The sequence below is a fragment of the Garra rufa genome, chromosome 8 (genome assembly GCF_049309525.1).
Source record: "Garra rufa chromosome 8, GarRuf1.0, whole genome shotgun sequence".
NCBI classification, from domain to species: Eukaryota; Metazoa; Chordata; class Actinopteri; order Cypriniformes; family Cyprinidae; genus Garra; species Garra rufa.
Window position 1 is genome coordinate 28910545 of NC_133368.1, and position 21827 is coordinate 28932371.

Consider the following 21827-nt stretch of genomic DNA (forward strand, 5'->3'; position numbering starts at 1 on the left):
ATTAGTAAATGTTGAAATTAACATTAACACAGATTAATAAATGCTGTATAAGTGCAGTTCATTATTAGTTCATGTTAACTAATGTGGTTAACTAATGTTAACTAATGAACCTTATTGTAAAGTGTTACCGGTGTACTAAAGGAGAGTGTGTCTTCACATTCTTCTCCATGTGTTCCTGATTAGTGTCAGAAAGAGCACTATGTGTTGAGAGCAGGCCTGACTCCTGTAAGTCAACACCACAAAAGCTGCCACTTTCAAAATTTCACCTCAGGAGCAAATGGATTGATAGGTGTATATCATCAGCAATTGCTGTGGTCAATCCACAGATGCATCAGACACTTCAAAGTGCATAAGAATACTCACATATTCTACTGTATAAAGCGGCTTGGATGTGATTCCATTGTCATAATTTATTTAGCCCAGATGTTTTGCTTTGCTACAGTACAACTCACATGTCAAAGATTTTAACAACTTTCTGATATCATCCACAGTTCTTGTGGTTGCGGTTTTGAAAGTTACATCTGAAAGCCTGATAGAAAAATTAGAACAGAATGCACACAAATTACAAAACCTAAAACGTGACAATTTGAATAATTACTGACAAAAAACAACTATTTGAGGTTTTTGTTACTTTTTAAAGTTAGGGAAATAGACATTATTCCGTCCAATTTTGGCAACTTACTCATACAGAGTGACAGCTTTCTTATCTTATGGCACAACCAATAACATTTGAGGTGTTCTATAAGTGTATTCAATATATATTTGTATCTAATGACTGGGGATATATATAAACCACCTTCTGTTTCCCAGAAAGGCCTGGTGCAATTGTGTGAAAACTGCACATTTGGAGATACTTTATTACAATGCTGGCCTTAAAGCAAACTAAACAATTTATTCTAAACTAAACTGAAGCGCAAGAAAGAGAAAACTTTATTTCCCAGACTGCACTTGTCTTACTCTCCAAATTACTTTAAAGCCCTGCATGTTGCTGCAAGCAAGCAATGTTCAGAATAGTTTTGCAATGTTACATTGCTCTCCATTGCTCACCTGCAGTGCAATTAATATTGACATTTTGTACACATTTTGAAAACTGAGCCGCTCTTTATTTTTCTCAAGCCACAGGTATATCGTCAATCAATTTAATTGTTTTTTTTTTCAGTGGTCTATCTTCAACGGAAAATGAGAAAATGCGAGAAGGCATTTCCTTTACTGTGTGAATAGTATTGGCACGTCACATCTAACAGCACGTTCCCACTGAACTCGAAACACGTCCGCTGAGCTGCTGATGGAGCATGGAGTACAGAGAGAGAAAGAAAAAGACACGGAAATGCCGATTCCCATTTGTGGAATTACAGTGTGATTTAAATAGAAATACAATATTAGACTTTAGGGTGTAAGAAAACTACTTAAAGCATCGGTAAAACTCTTTTTTTTTAAGTTTGTGAGAAGAAGTACATCAGACACACACACACACACACACACACACGTACAAACTTAGTTACTTACCTGAAGTATCCAATAATAAAGATAGCCACTAGAAGAGAGCTGAAGGAAACTGCATAGCCCACTGTGTACATGATGTGCAGCCTTTCAAAAAAGACCTGCTGTGGGGACAAAGGCATAGTGCGTCAAATCACCTAGAAAGGCATCTCGGTCCATTAAAGACAAATGACTGTAATGTGGCTTACTCTCTTTTTGTTGGGTTCTGGGGATTTGATGCATTCAGTGTAGTTTACCCAGGTCTTGTTTGAGCTCTCTGCAAGCACCCAGGAGCCATTAGAGTCACATCTCCTGTAAGCGTGTCCTGAAAGATTGACAAAAAATTAGCTGAACATAGCCGTTTGGAAATCTAGCATACTGCACAATATGCTGCCTATTAACAGTATTTGAAACAGTACACATTATGCCTGTACCTGTGGGACGCAAAATACGCATCAAAAAGTACGTTTCGTAACATATTTGATGTGAAATGTCCACTGAGTGGCACTAAAAGAGAGTTCTTTTTTTTCCCCTAGAACAGATGAACGTACTTATGGTATGTTTTATGTGACGTTGGTTTTGTATGTGTTACCACAGTTCTGACTTGAATTGTCTGTTGAGTGGCGCTATAATGCTCTGTGGTGTTTTAAAATAACGTACCATCTGCACTACACTTAAACCTACCCGATAGTATAAACAAAAGCGAATGTGATGTAAAAATGCAACTGCAAGCATGCCGTTTTACCTTGTTTTTCGATCTCTCATCTTTCAGCTCTTTCATTGTGAGTCATGTTTTTCACAGGATTCGAAAACGAGACGATAACGAAACAAAAACTCGTTTTGAATGAAAAAACTATGGTGAAAATCTATCGACATTTCGTCAATGAACAGAAACGAGACAAAAATGTTGGTGAGGGACGATTTGGGAAGAGATTCGGAAGAGGTTAGGAGGTTAACTTAGATGTGTACATATGTATCATAGCCTACTGATCTATGCAGCGGGACATAAGCTGGCATACACTTGCTGCACCTCTCCTAAAACGTTACAAAATTTCTAGAGATGCACCGATTGATCGGCTAGGGATCGGAATCGGACGATTTTTCGCATGATCGGCCCGGATCGGTGACCGGCCGGTCAATTTCTCCTCTTGCCGATTCCTAGCCGATCCCTTTATTGCCAGCGGCGCATGCAATTACGTCACAGCCACGCACACGCACTCACAGTCGCGTGTAAACATGTCTTTGGTGTGAGTGAAGATGACACAAAGATCGCAGTTTGTAACATTTATAAGGCCAAAATACAACGTGAGGGAACAACCACGAACCACGCGCGTGTTTGGACATGTGGTAGATCGCGCCCCCCGATCTGCATATTTTGCATGTGTCTCTTAGTTAACACACCTGATTCAGATAACCCGCTCGTTAGAAGTAAGCTCCGTGAATGAACTGTGTTCCGATTGACATGGTCCCTGCCCAGTGTTCTTTGCTCCCTACTCCCTGAGCAGGGGATATCCGTTGACGTTTACTACACTTTCATTCATTCATATATTTGCGCTACGCCACCGCAGACAGCGTTTTCACACACTAATAGTTCGAAGCGAGCATATATGTTACATTTGAAGGTAATTTAAGCGTGCGCGACGTGAATTTAATTTGTATTTATTTACAGATGCATTTATGTTACACCTCTCTAGTAAGTTTCATCTGTGTGTGAATTTGCTGTATGCGGTGGCGTTGCGCAAATATGTGAATGAATGTTACGAAGTGTAGTACCGCTGGATTAACTGGTGACAATGCAGAAATGCTTCTCTTTATCAAGAAAAAATTGCTATTAATGCTCAAGTAATAGCATTTAGTACTAGCATTGGTATTTACACCTGTATGAAGACACAGTGCACATTTTGTTATTAAAGTTATTGTTGTGAGATGATCCTGTAATTAATGTTTAAAAAAAATCCATATAAAATTAATTTAAGAAAAGTAGATTTTTGTATGCCTGCTTTGTTACTTATATTTTATTTCTAATGTTTTCAAGGCTCAGAGCACTTTATTTTGTTATTATTTATTAAGTTATTTTAATATGAGAAGATGCTGTAATGTTTATACATTTCTTTTATTATAAAATAAAAAAATTTTTTGCTAGTATAACTATATACTATGTTAGTCACAGGAACTAATGTTATACCTTTTTCAAAGGCACAAAGCACTTTATTTTGTTGTTAAAGTTATTTTGTTGTAAGAAGATCCTGTAATGTTTAAAAATTAATTTTATTATAAAATAAATTTAATTAAAGAAAATATTTCTGTATAGACCCATGCTTTCATTACAGTTCTTAAAAAAAAAAATCGGAATCGGCAAAAATCGGAATCGGCAGGTCACACTTACTGAAAAATCGGAATCGGCCAAGAAAATTGCAATCGGTGCATCTCTAAAAATTTCAATATCTGAAAAGAGAAGACATATGAATAAATTTGTCGACGCAAAAGAGAACTCAATTCGGTCCGGTTTTCTTAGCGCAGACACCAAAGCAGCGCCTCTCAAACAGCGCACCAGTACTCTTTCGCGTCTCATGAACAGAGAAATACACAAAATTATGTCGAATTGTCCATTTTTACGAGTATTCACATAAACACATTCGGTTACGTCTTAGGTGAACATAAACAGTAGGGAGAATATCGGACACTGCATCCGTGCATTCGGTTTTAAAAGGACAGCAGCCTAATTTAGTTGCTATTGTCTGTGATATTGATGTTAATCAAGCAACAAAAGAAAGACAGAAAATCACTCACTGCTCTTGACTGAATCACTTTAGTAGCCCTGTTAAAGATTAATCGAAATTTATTTATATAAATAAATATGTCTGCTTGAAAGAACAAAGAATGCGGTAAACGAGTTTTTACAAAGAATGCATAATTAGCCTAGACAACTATTGGTATTTCATTGAAAAGAAGACCAAGTAATTTCATTTAATTTTAATATAAAGACATGTTGCGTGTCATAGCAGTTAAATATTTTTTCTATGATGATAAAACCTTAATATCAAAAAAATCTACTGTAGATTTAGTTGACTAAAATCTAATGACATTTAGTCGACTAAAACTAGACCAAAACTAAAAACCATTCAGATTACTAAAATATGACTAAAACTAAATGGCATGTTAGTCAAAAGACTATGACTAAGACTTAATCAAAATTTGCTCATGAGATCAGGTAGCATTATGCAACAATAAAAATGTGAAACTGTAGTAAATGTTAGTTTATTTGAAAATTGAAAATTAAAAGTTAAAATCAATAAAGTTGCATTGTGGATAATCCATACATTCAGAAAATGTGCATACAGTGGTTTACATACTGCACAATATGGGTAGTATGGGTAGTATTGTAGTGGGCCTATGTGCTTTCAATGACAAGAGATTGGGTTTCATTCACTAATAATATGCATTAAAGTACATGAGACCCAATCTCATATTGGGTTAGACGTCATATTCTATCACGGATGAAACAAGGCTTTGATGGGTAGATTTACAGTCTTTACACAGTCCTAAATAATGTAATTTTCACAACTTTAAAAACAGCTTTTGTCTACTTTCTTTTTGGAAATGCGTTTTATCAGCTGAACATTCGCTATGTTGTTGAACAACAGTGTAATCTATTATGTGCACTTTACTTCTATCCCTTACAGGCTTGTTTTCTTTCCTGTGAAAAAAAATAATGTGCTACCCTGACTAAGATACGAAAGCCATAAGAGGCCATATATTATTGTTATTGTTCTTCCTGGTTTTCTCACGATGCACAACTTATTTTTCTCATCTTGTAATAACAAAAGTTGTTTTTTCATCATGTCTGAGCCATTATCTGACAGCAGCACTTACAAAAAATAAAATAGACAAATATAATTTCTTCTGTTACTTCTGAATAAAGCTTTAATGATGTCATCAAATCAAGAGTCTGTTTTGATCAGATCATATTTGATCATAGTTAATAAAACAAATTATGTAATATAAATTTATTTATGGATGGGGGAAATAAAGTAAGTTGAATGCAAGGAGCTCTTAACAATTTTAGAATGGTTTTCTGCTGCATCCCCTTGCCTTGTTGAATGCTCTGTTGTTGGACTGTCTCAAAAAGAATTAGCTTTTCTTTTTTTGTAGACTTTATTATTAAGTGAAGCAATCTTTTTGCTGAAATATCCACAACATTAACAGCAAATTGAGCATGCGGTTTATCTATCGATCAGATGTGCGGAGACGTTGTGTTTGTTACTGTAGCAACAGTAGACTCTGATGCATTTTGTTTCAGAGTCAAACAATAACTGTAAAATAAAAAACAACTTTTGATATGTTTTGATAAGTTGTGATAACAAGAGAGAAAAATATGTATAATAATCCATGATCTCTTAAGGCTTCAGAACTACTTCAGAAGGTCTATTTATTGGATATTCATAATACACAAAGAAGGTCTCACAAAAATTATACCTAATCCTCTATTTATAAGCATATGAATTTTTCTTAAACTCATTCTAAAGTTAATACATTTAGATGAATGATAAATAATCAACTATGTGTCCAATGCTGATTTCTATAAAACATGACCAAACTACATTACCAGTCAAAAGTTTTTGAACAGTATGATTTATAATGTTTTTTAAAGAAGTCTCTTTTGCTCACCCAGCCTGCATTTATTTGATCCAACGTACAGCAAAAACAGTAAAATTATGAAACATTTAAAATAACTGTTTTCTATTAAATATATTTTAAAATGTAATGTATTTATGTGATTTCAAAGCTGAATTTTTAGCATCATTACTCCATGATCCTTCAAAAATCATTCTAACATTCTGATTTGCTGCACAAAAAAAAACATTATTATTATTATTATGTTGAAAACAGATGAGTACATTTTTTCAGATTTCTTTGATGAATAGAAAGTTCAGAAGAACAGTATTTAACTGAAAAAGTTAATCTTTTGTAACATCATAAATGTCAATTTAAAGCATTCTTGCTAAATGAAAGTATTAATTTCTATAATTTCTTTTGAATGAGTGTATAATGTTACAAAAGCCTTTTATTTCAGATAAATTCTATTCATTAGAGAATACTGAAAAAAATGTACTGAACTATTTTAAATATTGATAATAGGAATAATAAAAAATGTTTGAACAGCAAATCAGCATATTCAAATAATTTCTGAAGGATCGTGACACTGAAGACTGGAGTAATGATGCTGAAAATGTAGCTTTGATCACAGGAATAAAATAGACTTTAAAATATATTCAAATAGAAAACAGTTTAGTAAAAATATTTCAAAATTTTACTGTTTTTGGATCAAATAAATGATCTTTAAAAATCAATAAACATCTTACTGTTCAAAAACTTTTGACTTGTAGTGTATCTCCATATTAGATACAACCTTTTCTTTCCATCTTTTCATCACTCTGCATAACCAGATTATAGACCTCTTCTTTGCATATATGTGTTTTTAGTTGTTCCCACTTTTTTAAAATCTCAAATTAAGAATTCCATTGGAGCTAACAACAATGCATGTTACCAACTGCCATGAATAAACAAAATTTGATGAGAAAACTTTCAAACCTGCATGGTTGAAGTCATAGATGTATCTGGGGCAAGGGGTCTTGGTCAGAGTTCCAGGGAATCCTTGCGGCCAACATATCAGACCATCCCACTCTGGGACACACGCACCAACTGAGAGCAGAACAATTTCAGAGAAGACAAGTCAATTCACCAAAGGACAAGTTCAGATATGACACGTGACATGAAATCATCTAATCTTGCAGCATAACGTGACACCACATGAGAGTCTAGCACATTTTCATTCCTTCCTGATCTTTAAAGCCGATCCTATTGCAAGATAAACATGAAATGAGCTACAGTAAAAGCCCAGTAGGAAGCCATCATACATCCTTCCCATCTCTGAATGAATCATGCTTTCCTCTGGATAAAAGCTGCTAAATGAAAAAATATCACTCGTAATATCATCTGAACACCTATGGGGGATGATTTCTATGTCATGCGTGGATATTGGACTATATCCAACTGGCATGGCCTAACATGAGCACCAACAGGGTAGCCCACACTGCCATATCATGTAGAGTCAACATGTGTGCTTGTGTAATAAATGAATTGTTTAATTACATTATGAATTCTGAATTTGAGCAATGTACTTATTTTGTGCTAAAACAACTGAACAATTTATAACTGTAACAATGACTGTAATGGTTTCTGTTGAAATAAAAAGATCCTGCAGAAAAATGATGCAATTAATGTCAGACAGTTAAAGACGTTCAAAAAAATCAGCAAAGGGAGAGAGTCAGTCCAGCAGCCGCAGATTTCTGCCAACATCAGACCACAAAAGCAATGAAGCGTTAAGTTTGAAAACATTAGATCATGAAGTGCTTTCAAACTGTTCATTCGGAGTGATTCAGAGAAAGTCTTGTGCTGTTCTAACGCTATTTAAAGTCAACATGAAGCAGTAATTTGTTATCCATAAATGTGATATTTTCAAGTGAAATAGCAAACAAGAAGACAATGTAGGATGAGACTTGATTTCATCCATCAGGAAAAATGACGCAAAATCATGAAGACTCCTGAAATGCAGCTGTCACCTATTGTTGAAAAGACTTTTGGAAAAGAATGTGAAGGCTGCAGATTCAACCTTGAGAACATCTTGACACGTCAACAGGCCTGTTGAATGATTACACAACCTCGCATTACATGCAATGTTACAAAAAATTTTCCAAATTTTTGGGGTTTGTTACTGTTTAAAAGACGCCCACATTAGTGAGATTGTGGATAAATTCTATAGGCAAAAAAGGTCAATTGTTTTTTGTCAATAGTGTAGCATAGTGTATGAAACACAGCTCACAGAGAAGTCACTTTCAAACCAAAGATTAGCAAATGTTTTGCCCTCACGCAAGATTCCTGATTTTGTGGATTCCTACTGAAAGGACACAAAAAGAGATTTAAAGGGATAGTTCACCCTAAAATAAATATTATTCCATAACATACCGCATTCACCCTCAACCCATCCTAGGTGTACAGTCGTGGCCAAAAGTTTTGAGAATGACACAAATATTAGTTTTCACAAAGTTTGCTGCTCAACTGCTTTTAGATCTTTGTTTCGGTTGTTTCTGTGCTGTACTGAAATATAATTACAAGCACTTCATACGTTTCAAAGGCTTTTATCGACAATTACATGGCATTTATGGAAAGAGTCAGTATTTGCAGTGTTGGCCCTTCTTTTTCAGGACCTCTGCAATTCGACTGGGCATGCTCTCAATCAACTTCTGGGCCAAATTCTGACTGATAGCAACCCATTCTTTCATAATCACTTCTTGGAGTTTGTCAGAATTAGTGGGGTTTTGTTTGTCCACCCGCCTCTTGAGGATTGACCACAAGTTTTAAGATCTCAGGAGTTTCCAGGCCACGGACCCTGCTTCGGCCATGTTACGGCAGCAAACTTCCTTGACTATTACGCCGGAATGGGAGTGTAGTTCCTAATCTTATCGGCCTAGAAAACCGCAGCTTTACAATTCCGCTGGTCTTAGTACACGATATAACTACAGAAGAGTCAAGTTTTAAATAGGACAAATATCGAAACTCGTTGGTCATTTTTGAACGCGAGGCTACTGGTCTAATAGGATTCAATGATTTATGCTAAGCTATGCTAAAAGTGATATCGCCAGAATAGGGGAACGGCTGAATGGATTTCAAAACGGTAAAACTCAATTTATTAACTCGGGGGGAGTTGGAGAATGAGCCTATTTCCAAAAAAAGTGGAGTGTTCCTTTAAAGATTTTAGATTTTTTTGCACCCTCAGATTTCAGATTTTTGAAATAGATTTTCCTATCCTAACAAACCATATATAAATGGAAAGCTTATTTATTCAGCTTTCATATTAAGTATATATTTCAATAAAAAAAAAAAACTGACCCTTATGACTGGTTTTGTGGTCCAGGGTCACATATAGCATACATGAATCACCCCTTAGCAGATCTATACAGGTGGAGCTGGGGAAGTTGGAGGGTTTGTGAAGCATGCTGCAACTGCTACAGCAAGCATTAGTCATATATTTGAATGTTGAGCAGCGAGCTCATTGGCTACCTATACAGGAGAAAACCAATCAGATGTGCCTTGTAATAAAGATGTTATTATGTCAGATTGAGTTAGACATATCAGACTGTGCCATCTAGAGTTTCATGCCAGTATATAGTGAATATTGTATATTACGGGATAATTTTTATTTTTAACTATTCCTTTAAGCTAAAGATGAGAGCAAATCTTCAAAATTTGGAAAGAGGAGGAGCACATAGTATCTTAAAGGTCTTTATTTATGCTAAAATAATATAATAAAATAAAAACTCCTAGTTTAATGTTTAATTGTCGAATAATGTTTAGCGCATCCACTAAAAAGGCATCAATTAAAATTCAATTTTGATACTTTAAGCATGTAGCCTATGTCAGATGAAAGACACAAAGTCATATTTCCCTCACTTATAAAATATATATTTAGGGGAGATCAGAGTGAGTTGAGCCAGTTTTTATTTATGATGTGTTTAAAATGAGCACATGACAGTGTCACGTGTGAGAAAGGGGAGATCTGGGTCCAAAATGCAGGGAAGGATTTTAATGAACAATAAACAAACAAAAGGCCAACATGGCACAACACGACACGAAAAACAAGAGCAAGACTGGAGCAAGAGTTCAAGGGACACAAAATACAAACCAACAGGAAACAATGCAGACTCACAGAGTGGGGAAAGAGTGGAGATTATAAAGTCTGTGATAATGAGGGTCAGCTGTGGGTGTGAGTGATGAGACAGGTGTACGAGATCAGGAGGGAAGTGTGAGAGGAAGGGAAAAGGGGAAACAGCGACCTCAGGTGGCTGAGGGAAAACCCCACAGCCCAGATCGTGACACTACCCCTTCCCTACGGAACGGCTCCCAGACGTTCCCTGAGGCCAAAAACAGTCTGGAGGGAGGAGGAACGGGGGAAAGTGAATCAGGGGGAGGGATGGCGGGCCAGGCCCGTGCAGTTGCAACAGGCCCAGAGAAGAATGTTCTGGGAGGCTGGGCAAAACCAGCGCAGGGCATGAGAACTTGGGCAGGGCACGACCGGACCCAGGAAAAACGTCCGCGGGCACCACAGCCAAGGGAACGTGACCTGGCCTGGCCGCCAGTGGAACGTCCGCTGTCATTGCCGCGTCCGGAACAGAGAGTTCGGTCACCGCCGCGTCCGGAACAGAGGGCGCGGTCACCGCCGCATCCGGAACAGAGGGAACGGTCACCACCGCGTCAGGAACAGAGAGAACGGTCACCGCCGCGTCCGGGACAGAGAGAACGGTCACCGCCGCGTCCGGAACAGAGGGCGCAGTCACCGCCACGTCAGGAACAGAGGGCGCAGTCACCGCCACGTCAGGAACAGAGGGCGCAGTCACCGCCGCGTCCGGAACAGAGAGAACGGTCACCGCCGCGTCCGGGACAGAGGACGTGGTCACCGCCGCGTCCGGAACAGAGAGAACGGTCACCGCCGCGTCCGGGACAGAGGGCGCAGTCACCGCCACGTCAGGAACAGAGGGCGCAGTCACCGCCACGTCAGGAACAGAGGGCACAGTCACCGCCACGTCCGGAACAGAGAGAACGGTCACCGCCGCATCCGGGACAGAGAGAACGGTCACCGCCGCGTCTGGAACAGAGAGAACGGTCACCGCCGCGTCCGGGACAGAGAGAACGGTCACCGCCGCGTCCGGGACAGAGAGAACGGTCACCGCCGCGTCCGGGACAGAGGGCGCAGTTACCGCCACGTCAGGAACAGAGGGCGCAGTCACCGCCACGTCAGGAACAGAGGGCACAGTCACCGCCGCGTCCGGGACAGAGAGAACGGTCACCGCCGCGTCCGGGACAGAGGGCGCGGTCACCGCCGCATCCGGAACAGAGAGAACGGTCACCGCCGCGTCCGGGACAGAGGGCGCAGTCACCGCCGCGTCCGGAACAGAGAGAACGGTCACTGCCGCGTCCGGGACAGAGGGCGCGGTCACCGCCGCGTCCGGAACAGAGGGCGCGGTCACCGCCGCGTCCGGAACAGAGAGAACGGTCATCGCCGCGTCAGGAACAGAGAGCGCGGTCACCGCCGCGTCCGGAACAGAGGGCGCGGTCACCGCCGCATCCGGAACAGAGAGAGCGGTAGCCGCCACCTTCCCACGGAAGAGCGTCTCCGCCCCAGCCGCAAAGTAGGGGCGCATCTGCGCAGCCTCGACCCTATAGGCGTCCATCTCCGCCAGGCAGGCGTAGATATACTCGAAACGAGTGGCTGACGCCGCCTCGAAGGACATCCCCGCTGTCTCGGGAACAGAGCGGGTGGTCGCCGCCCCCAAGCGGGCGCACGCCGCCGCCAAACGGGGGGATGCGCCTCCCTAAAAAAATTCCTCCCCGCTGGACCCATCTTGGGAGTCTGCATTCTGTCAAACAACAAACAAACAAAAGGCCAACACGGCACAACACGACACGAAAAACAAGAGCAAGACTGGAGCAAGAGTTCAAGGGACACAAAATACAAACCAACAGGAAACAATGCAGACTCACAGAGTGGGGAAAGAGTGGAGATTATAAAGTCTGTGATAATGAGGGTCAGCTGTGGGTGTGAGTGATGAGACAGGTGTACGAGATCAGGAGGGAAGTGCGAGAGGAAGGTAAAAGGGGAAACAGCGACCTCAGGTGGCTGAGGGAAAACCCCACAGCCCAGATCGTGACAGACAGTATTGGGCCCAACTTAAATATGTACATGAACTTCAGGATGTGGTGCATCATTGGGAATAATTACGATTGGGAGTAATTACAATAATTAAAAAAAATAAACTGCTTTCAAATTATGGCTTTCCAAAAAAAGTGGTCTCTTAGCTTAACTTGCCCCCCAATGAGGGGTAAATTGAGCCTAGGGAGAGGGTAAGTTGAGCCACATGTGGTTAAACTGCGCCACTGATTATGCTGAACATTTTCAGCTCATGCTTTTTAAAATGAAGAGAAATTCAATAAAAATAACTTTTTTGAAATCTATATGTGAGCCCTGTAATGGACTGGCCATCCATTCAGGGGTTTCCCCATTAGTGGTACAAAATGCTGGGTTATGCTCCAGCTCCCCGCATCTCTAATAAGGACAAAAAGGTTTGGATAATAGAATGAACGGATGGATGTAACTGACCTTACAGAACTGGGCTAACAGTAATCAACATCCCACTTATAAATGTACAATTTCATTAAAACTTAATTGGGCAATTTTCATAATCAAGGCCTATTTAAAATTTTCAGAGCAAATAAAATAAAAAATGTTTGGTCTAAAATTAATTAAATATAATGTAGAATTACAGTTTAAAAATACTTTATAATCATAAGAAGGGCTGAGCACTGGCTCAACTTACCTTAAGACTTTTGGCTCAAATTACTGTTCCCCCTTCCTTCCATTTCAACAAACTTGTGTCATCCATCATTTTTGAGCTAACATCATGCAAACAGTATAGCCTCATATTATAACTTCCTAAAGCATAAACACATGTGTGATATACTTTTAGATTTGTCTGATATTGTTCAGACACAAGAAGCATAGAGACAAAAATATCACTTTGAACTTTTGAACTTAAATGTAGTTACCAATTATCCCATGGGCCTCTCTCCATCACAGGGTTAGTAAAATGGATGACTCTTCATATATTTGTGGTCACATCATCAATTTTGTTAAAGGTTGCCTAGAAACAAGGGGTGGCTCAACTTCCCCACAGGCTCAAATCACCCTGCTCTCCCCTATTAAAAAAGAAGGGTCAATTTGAATTTACCTTAACTTATGTTGTAGAAGTAAGCTCAGAAGCCAAAAGAACACATGCACAATGTCATAATTATACTAAACATTCCTCCTATAGTGCAAATTGGCTCTAATCAAGCAATCATTGCACCCGCATCCTCTACACATAGTTTCCTCGTACAAAACATAATTACATAATCTCCATGAATTACACATAGCCCTATAACCTATGACGTTAAGATAAAAGGGAGTTGGGAGTAAGCCAAATTAATATTTTTAGTTGCCAGGTCACTACTGATAAAATGGCAAGGAAGGCCATTTTATAATGAGTCATCTCCAACATAGCTTGTTATTTTCCCTTCACATGTTCTGCCTTATCAACTGTGACAAGTTTATAATGAAGCTAAATGAATTAACAAACTGTGGCGTGCCTAACCAAGAGCTGCGCCTAATAAAGGTCTTGAAGGAGTCTCATTAGCTGTCAGCGTATTTCATGTCTCAGTTTATTTCATGTACATCTACAAACCTCATGGGAGTGAGCCAACTCATCCAAGCATTAAGGAAAACATGTTTTGGCAGAGATGATGATGGCCATACATTTGGTGGATGTTACTATTTCTAGGCAAACTTTAGGCGATGCACAACAACAGTATGGTTGAAGTGGAGAACTGAAAAGGCCTCTTAATTAAAGCTGTGTGATAGAAAGGTTGAGTGGAAACGGTGTCTACCTGCAGGGTCATCTGTGGAGACTTTCTGTAGACACTGCAGCTTCGCATCCAGCAGCATCTGTACCTGTTCTTCAGCTGTAATCTCACCATCTTCACCTGCCTGTTCAAAACAAAGGGCTTATGTTATTTCTTCATTGTGTAATGACTCTATTAAAGACATAGCTTTATCTGAGGATGTAATTTGCAAAAGCTTGGTCCATCAAGAAACCGAAAAACACCATTAATTCACAAATCAGATTTTAAGTCACCTTCTCACTCACTGTGCTTTTTGTCATTTCCTTTTACTTTCGCTGAATGGAAAACAACACCCTACTGAGATTCTCAGAAAAAAAGAAAGTCCTACACTTTGGAGTGACGTGAGGGTGAGAAAATAATGACAGATCTTTCAAAGACAGTCCATAATTCCCTTCTGTTATCAAAAAAAATAGTGCATTATGTAAAATGGAGTGTGTGTTGGTGTGGTTATCAAAGGGTTAGTAGTGACTCTCTCTCTTCGTCTCATTTCAAGTTCTTAAATGAGTCTGCGAGGGAGGGAGAAGAGCTGAACTTCTAAATACCCAGAGGAGATGAAAGAAATTAAAAGATTCACTCTCTGTAATGATGAAAGAAAGGTTTTCAATTAATGTAAAAGTGTATCAGAAGGGTATTGGAGCCATCATTTCTGCTTGATATACTGCCTAAATTGAAGTCATTTACTCAGTTATGCAAAGTAAAGATACAATTATGAGAACTGTGAATTTAGCATTGTGCAGAAGGATATTATAATGGTTCAGGAACAAAATCCATTAATATCTTACCTTTGTATTTTTTACATTAAATAAATGTGAAATGGGCCTATTTGGATGGTAACTGTTTCTAATGGGGACGTAGGCTAAGTTATTTTCACCATTTGCAAAGGGTAGTCTAGGATTTTATTGCCGTCCAAATCCAGAATGTCGATGTATATCTCTTATCACCCACGTAAAAATCCCAGGCGGAATTATCTACGGTTTTTAGACAAACACCAAGGACGTGTGGTAATTTAATTGTGGTCTGAATCCACATCTCTGACTTTACAATCAGACATTGATTAAAAAGTCAATGTTTAAATCCCTTTTGACCACTGACAAACACCGTACACTAACTGTTGTACTTCGCTGTAATTTGCATGTATATTTACTTCTGCAATGCTAGAAAGTGTTTACAAAAACAATATTTTATAACTGCTCCGCCACAGTGAGTGTGTTAAGATAGAAAAGAAAAACAAGTAAACATTCAAAATTGATCTTTATTACGGCAGCAGCAGGTATGCAATACAATTTTTAAAATGTGTATTATATACAGCTAAATACGTAACTGTGTTCCGTCTAATTATATACAGCTAAAACATCTATTTTCCTATTTTTGAACAGGAGATTATAATAATTAAGCAATAAATAGGATTACATATTACAACATATGCTTGGAATAATAAAAATACATTTTACATGAAATACGTGTTTTTTTAAATTCTTTATTAAAAATAAATGTATAAATAAAATTAATTTATCAAATATCAAATTTTTATCAAATTTACAGTGCCATGTTAATTTATTTGTACAGACATCCACATGAGAAACAATTACCATCCGAATAGGGCTTTAGTCAAGTTACATGCCATATTTAATTTGACATGCATGAAAACGTGGCTGTGAGAGATGGAAGTGCAGCCTGTTCAGTTGGGTTTAATGTCATAAGCCTTTACAGTAAGTCATTCGATTTTTTAAATGATTATTTTTAATATATTTTACTTTTTTAGCAGATTTAAATCATTATTCTGTGCATTTTACTACTGAAAACCACAACTCTGACATTTGTGACATTCTAGAGTAGCACTGGTTAACAAATCAGTAATCAGTTCATCATTCACATTGCCATTTGAGACTGAATTTGCTCTTTCTATTGTATGTGGTTTAATTGAGAGAGCAAAAATGTTCTGAATGAATGACTGATTAAAGACCTACACATTCATGTCTCTGCGTAGAGTTAAAAAAAGTATAAAAAAATCTTCCAATTACTGAAGAGTTTATGCATACAGCCTTGTAGCACAGAAACTGAGAAAACATGAACTGTATTTATACACATTACAATTTTATGCCCTTTTAGTAGTAAACACAAACAATGGCAAACATTACAGTGCAGCTAGAAACATCAACAACAAGTCACAAGCAAAATGTATTATTCAAGAGCCCCTATTTTTTTTATCTGTACAGTAATAGTAAAGTCATTTTTAAAGTATCTTGTCTTCCACTTTCTTCATATAATCCACTGCTGCACTGATCTTATGAGTCAAATTAGCATAAAACTGATGAACATTTTTAATCATTTCAAAGATGCTCGTGCATTTCAAATACCTTAAATCATTCTTAATGCATCTAAACAATCAATAAGTGACTAAAGCTCAGAATGAAGCTATTCTGAAATTGATTGTTTATAATAAAGGTCCTCCAATTTGGCACGGGTAGATTATAAATCTGGAAGTGATTACATTACTTTAATATAAAACCCTGTCTGTATTGTACATACATGTGACAAAAATAAACCATACAGCTATCATTCAAAAGTAAATATGAGAAATGAGCTTCCTACATCTTGTTGCTAGGACATCACATTTATTTTTAAATCTTGGTGCCATTTAAACTGAATTTTGCATGATTAGTGCTGTGCATCTCAAAAGCAATGCTTTGCAAGTTCTCATTATGGCTTATTTTATGTCAAAGCAGGAATGTCAAAGAATGCTCATTGTAAAAAGTGTAAATGTGCAAATTCAAGCACCACTTGTACTCGTCTGACCCTTAGGATGGCTTTGGTGAAACCTGTTGAACTCAGGATGATTCCGTCTTATTTGAAAGGTATTTTTATAATAAATAAAACAGAAAACAAAAAAATGGCTTGAATAAAGCAACCAGATCTCATGACGAAAAAATACCTGAAGGAACTTTTTCGCAAGACGTGAAATACACACCGCCATGTACCTTTGTGACACATTTGAAGTGGTGCTAAAAGAGAGTTCGTTTTTTTTCCCCCGGAATAGATGAATGTGCATATAGTACGTTTTATGTGACGTTGGTTTTGTATGTGTCACCACAGTTCTGACTTAAAAAGGCCATTGAGTGGTGCTTTAAATCTAATGCTCTGTGACTTTCTAAAATAACATACCATCTGCACTACCCGATAGTATGAACAAAAGTGAATGTGACGTAAAAACGCAATTGCAAGCATGCCGTTTTAGCTTGTTTTTCGATCTCTCATCTTTCAGCTCTTTCAACGTGAGTCATGGTTTTCAAGGGATTCGTACCAAGGGATTCCGCATTAGCAAAATCGATTACAAGTGCTCGCTGTTTTACCGCCTCTAGTGTTCATTTCTATTGGAAACTGCAGTGATATGTATTTATTGGTACGTACTTGCAAAAAAGTTCCCACAGGTACGTTTTCGTCATGAGGTGAGGTAGCAACAAACCCACTTAGACCCAGTGGTTCTCAACCAGGGGGCAGATTCACAGTGTAAACAGCGGAAATACCAAAGTTTAATTATAAAGACAGGAAGCCAATTTCACTTATGTCTTATGTCTGTGACAGCTGATTTCAAACGCCCCCTGCATATGTGTGGGAGGGTTATATTCATGATGTGTTCAACAGCCAATCAAAGTGCCGGAGATTTCGGTCACACTTGTGAATCTTAAGTCTATGCATGGAGTCATGGAGTTTAAATGGAAACAAAAAGACTTGTCTCTCTATGTAATGTGCATCATGTTTCTTTGTTCTTCATGTGTTTCTTTGATCTTCAAAGAACTCAATTGTATTTGCAACAATACAACTTATAGGAACTTTGTAGAAAGACTGCACTTTTCTGTGTAATTTTCATATTTTTTATATTTCATTGATGTTTCTTTTTTGTTAATTTAGTAAAAAGCAGTAAGCGGTAACTATATCTAGATTTTCTTTTAACTGCTCTTGATTTTAAACAGCTGGTATGTATTTTGTAACAACAGCTTTTCTAATCCAAATCATATTTTTTTCATAGGGGCAAACATGGTTGGGCGATGTATCTGAAAATGTATATCTTGATATATTTCTAAATATTGATAATAATAACCCTCATGACAAAGTTACATTACAAAGTACCAGCTGCTTACTGCAAAGTCGACGTGGTGGGCCTTCGAGGCAAAAGGTTGCGAACCACTTATTTAGATCTAACACATTCAGATGTATCTAATTTACTGTAGAAGTGCAACATGTAGCACAATTTTTAAATGATTCTCACAGGACGAGCACATTTATGTATATATGCATGCATTAATGACTTGCTAATTTATTACTGTAACTTGCTGGCACAAATGGGAAAAAGTTTCAGTTGTTTAAAAGTAATAATTAACAGGCACAAAGCATGCAATATGGCTAAGATGACCCTCATGAAAAATAAATTTGCAAAGCATTTCTAGTTAAACTGTGCTGATAACTGCATAATTGTGAATGGTGTTGCAAAGATCATACAGTAGCATATATGTGACTCTGGACCCCAAAACCTAGTAAGTAGTAAAAGTAGCACGGGTATATTTCTAACAATAGCTACAATTATCAGATGTTTTGTATGCCAAAAATCATTAGGATATTAAGTAAAGATAGTGTTCCATTTAGATATTTTGTACATTTCCTACTGTAAATATATCAAAACTTAATTTTTAATTAGTTGCATTGCATTGCATTGCCAAGAACTTCATTTGGGCAACTTTAAAGGCAATTTTCTCAGTATTTAGATTTTTTTGCACCCTCAGATAACAGATTTTCAAATAGTTGTATCTCAGCCAAATATTGTCCTATCCTAACAAAGCATACATCAATGGAAAGCTTATTTAAGATACCTTTATCACTCTTAAAAATAAAGGTGCTTCACGATGCCATAGAAGAACCCTTTTTTTGTCTAAATGGTTCCATAAAGAATCTTTAACATCTGAAGAAACTTTCTGTTTCACAAAAGGTTCTTTGTGGCAAAAGAAAATTCTTCAGATTAAAAAAATGTAAAAGAGATGGTTCTTTAAAGAACCTTTGAATGAATGGTTCTTTGTGGAACCAAAAATAGTTCTTCTATGGCATCGCTGTAAAGAACCTTTTAAAGCACCTTTATTTTTAAGAGTGTATGACAGGTTTTGTGGTCCAGGGTCACATATGAGGGCAAAACCTTGCAGATGTGTATGACACTGGGTTCATAAAACAGAAATCATTCTGCAAAACAAAACACTATTTATTTAGTTCATTAATGCATGAACAAAAGCACATGCCACTCAAGTGCGTTTTTATTTATCATTTCACCCACTGCACAGGAGTGATTGCATTTACTGGTCTTCTGGCCAGCAATGACAGAACAAGAGTGAACAATGCGGCAACGACATAATGGAAAGCGGAAAAAAAACATACTGTAAAAAAAAAGGGAAATTGTATTTCCACTCGGTCAGGTTACTTTAGTCATATTACATTCTATTGTTGAATGAAATGTATATCTCACCACATGAGGCGCATTTTAGGTCACCTAACAAGAAATTTTTATAGTGCAGGCAGTTGCAACTCTGTACAAAGTATAATCAGGATTATTAGTTTAGGAGAGACGATAAGGTATGTGAAACACACCAAGCTTTCATCAAAGCTGTTCCATTCCATTTCTCAGAGGCTGATATTAGGTATGAAGATTATAGCTTTCATGCAAAAAACATGTAGTTGGCTGTGCACTTACATCTGAATCATAGTTCAGTCAATATCTAACTACATTTTAAAAATGTTTTGTCAGCCTCAAAGCCATGCTTCGTGTTGGAACATCTACACATAATCTATAAATCAACTGGCTTCATTCAGCAAAAGATTTTAAGGTCCAGATAAAGAAGAAATCTTCATTTGCACCGTATCTTTTCTAGTGTACTTTCAGCAAAATAAAGCAGGACCATTTCCATTTAAACTTAAAATTAAATTTGAAATAAATACGTATTTAGTAATAAAATAACATAATAATATTTACTACTACATACTATTTACATCTACATGCATAATGATAAATAATGCTGTGGTTGAAATCAAACAATCGCAACTTCTATTTCCGTGGCTTTAATGCAGTGCCTTACTCAAAAGAAATGTATATAAACACGTCTTAAACATGGACTATTAAGTTGTTTTCAGTGTTTTCACATTTCTAAAGTGCCATGACACCTGTATAGACCCAGTGTCTTCTTACCTGAGCATCAGCTAATGTCCAGAACAGAATCACTTTGGCGAAGTTCCACAGGAGACAATCCCTCATGTTTCTGAGCTGATGCTTTTGTCGAGATAACAAGCAATCCTCTTCCCTTAAGACTTTGTGTATCCCCTCACACCCCCCAGCGACCATGATCTACTCATGTCATCTGTGAAAAACATCGTTAAACCTCCCCGAAATCTTTTCTTCTGTGTCTAACAAAAGCACAGAAACACGAGACGCCGCTGTTCTACAAAGTTCAACGCGTTCACATCTCCTTCACAAGAAAAAGGCGTAACTTAAAAGCAAAGCAGCTGAAAGTTTGCAAGTGTACTCCATGAAGAAATCCCTTCGGTCAGTTCTGCCGACGGACTCACAGTGAGTGAGAAGAGGTGCTTGAATGAGACACACTCCTCCAGTCACAAACGGCGCGCGTCTCACTCTCACTAAAGATGGGCGGATCGATCTTAAAATATCTATAGTATTGGGTTTATCGCGATTGGTCCTTCTTACATCAATAATGTCGACACTAATTGTTTTAACTGGTACTTTCTTTAGTATTATTTAAAAAAAAATCTCGAAAATGAATGTGTATCAACAGCGCGGAAGTGAAAACACGAATCATATGGACAAATAGTTGTGTAGGTTAGGAACTATTTTTCCTTCCGCTCATCTCTAAACACATACGGACGCAGTAATAAGCAGCGCTCACTCGACATGTCTTCAAAGAGTTGAGACAGAAATACCGAGTTGAGGTCAACATTTTACAGGTTCCTTGCAGAATTTGCTAAATGTTAATTAGTTTACCAAAATAAGAGGGATCATACAAAACCCATGGTACTTTTTATTAGCCTACTGACCTGAAGAAGATAATTCATATAAAAGACATTTACATACAGTCCACAAGAGAAAATAATAGTTGAATTTATAAAAATTACAGTTTAAAAGTTTACATACACTTTTTTGTTTGTTTGTTTGTCAGACAAATCCTTCAGGTTCCACAAATTCTTTGCTTTTTCATTTTTGTGTATTTGAACCCTTTCCAACAATGACTGTATGATTTTGAGATCCATCTTTTCACACTGAGGACAACTGAGGGACTCATATGCAACTATTACAGAAGGTTCAAACGCTCACTGACGCTCCAGAAGGAAAACAATGCATTAAGAGATGGGGGGGGGGGTGAAAACTTTTTAACAGAATGAAGATATATACATTTTTCTTATTTTGCCTAAATATTATATTTTTTTCATTTAGTACTTCCCTTCAGAAGCTACAGAAAATACTTGCAAGTTTCCCAGAAGACAAAATAAGTTAAATTTACCCTGATCTTCAAATTCAAAAGTTTTCACCCTCTGGCTCTTAATGGATAGTGTTTCCTTCTTGAGCATCAGTGAGCGTGTGCAAGGTGTATGTAAACTTTTGACCTCAACTGTAAATGAAAGAAGTCTAATCATTTGCAATTTATTTAATTCTACTAATGACTGCTTTCAAATCACATTGTTAATTACAATTTTCCTGCAACAAAAAGCCGTCATTTCAAACCTGTATGATTTTCTTTCCTCTGTGGAAC

The 21827-nt window shown here is 37.7% G+C and overlaps 1 protein-coding gene across 1 annotated transcript; it reads right to left on the reverse strand.

Moving 5' to 3' along the window:
• Positions 1 to 153: 153 nt before the first annotated feature.
• LOC141340135 (parathyroid hormone 2 receptor-like) lies at positions 154 to 20645 on the reverse strand. Its single transcript, XM_073845062.1, has 6 exons — positions 20255 to 20645; positions 14017 to 14116; positions 7072 to 7182; positions 1689 to 1804; positions 1507 to 1604; positions 154 to 223 (listed from the first exon to the last, which is right to left on the reverse strand). The coding sequence occupies exons 1-6, from the start codon at positions 20405 to 20407 to the stop codon at positions 154 to 156; spliced, it is 648 nt and encodes a 215-aa protein (XP_073701163.1). The 5' UTR covers positions 20408 to 20645.
• Positions 20646 to 21827: the final 1182 nt, after the last annotated feature.

Excerpts from the sequence above, each read along its gene's own strand:
- LOC141340135 (XM_073845062.1), bottom strand. The coding sequence starts at position 20,407 with ATGGTCGCTGGGGGGTGTGAGGGGATACACAAAGTCTTAAGGGAAGAG. Across the intron at positions 1,605-1,688 it reads CAGAACCCAACAAAAAGAGA|CAGGTCTTTTTTGAAAGGCT; the intron begins GTAAGCCACATT and ends TTGTCCCCACAG. Across the intron at positions 224-1,506 it reads TTTATTATTGGATACTTCAG|GAGTCAGGCCTGCTCTCAAC; the intron begins GTAAGTAACTAA and ends GTTGACTTACAG.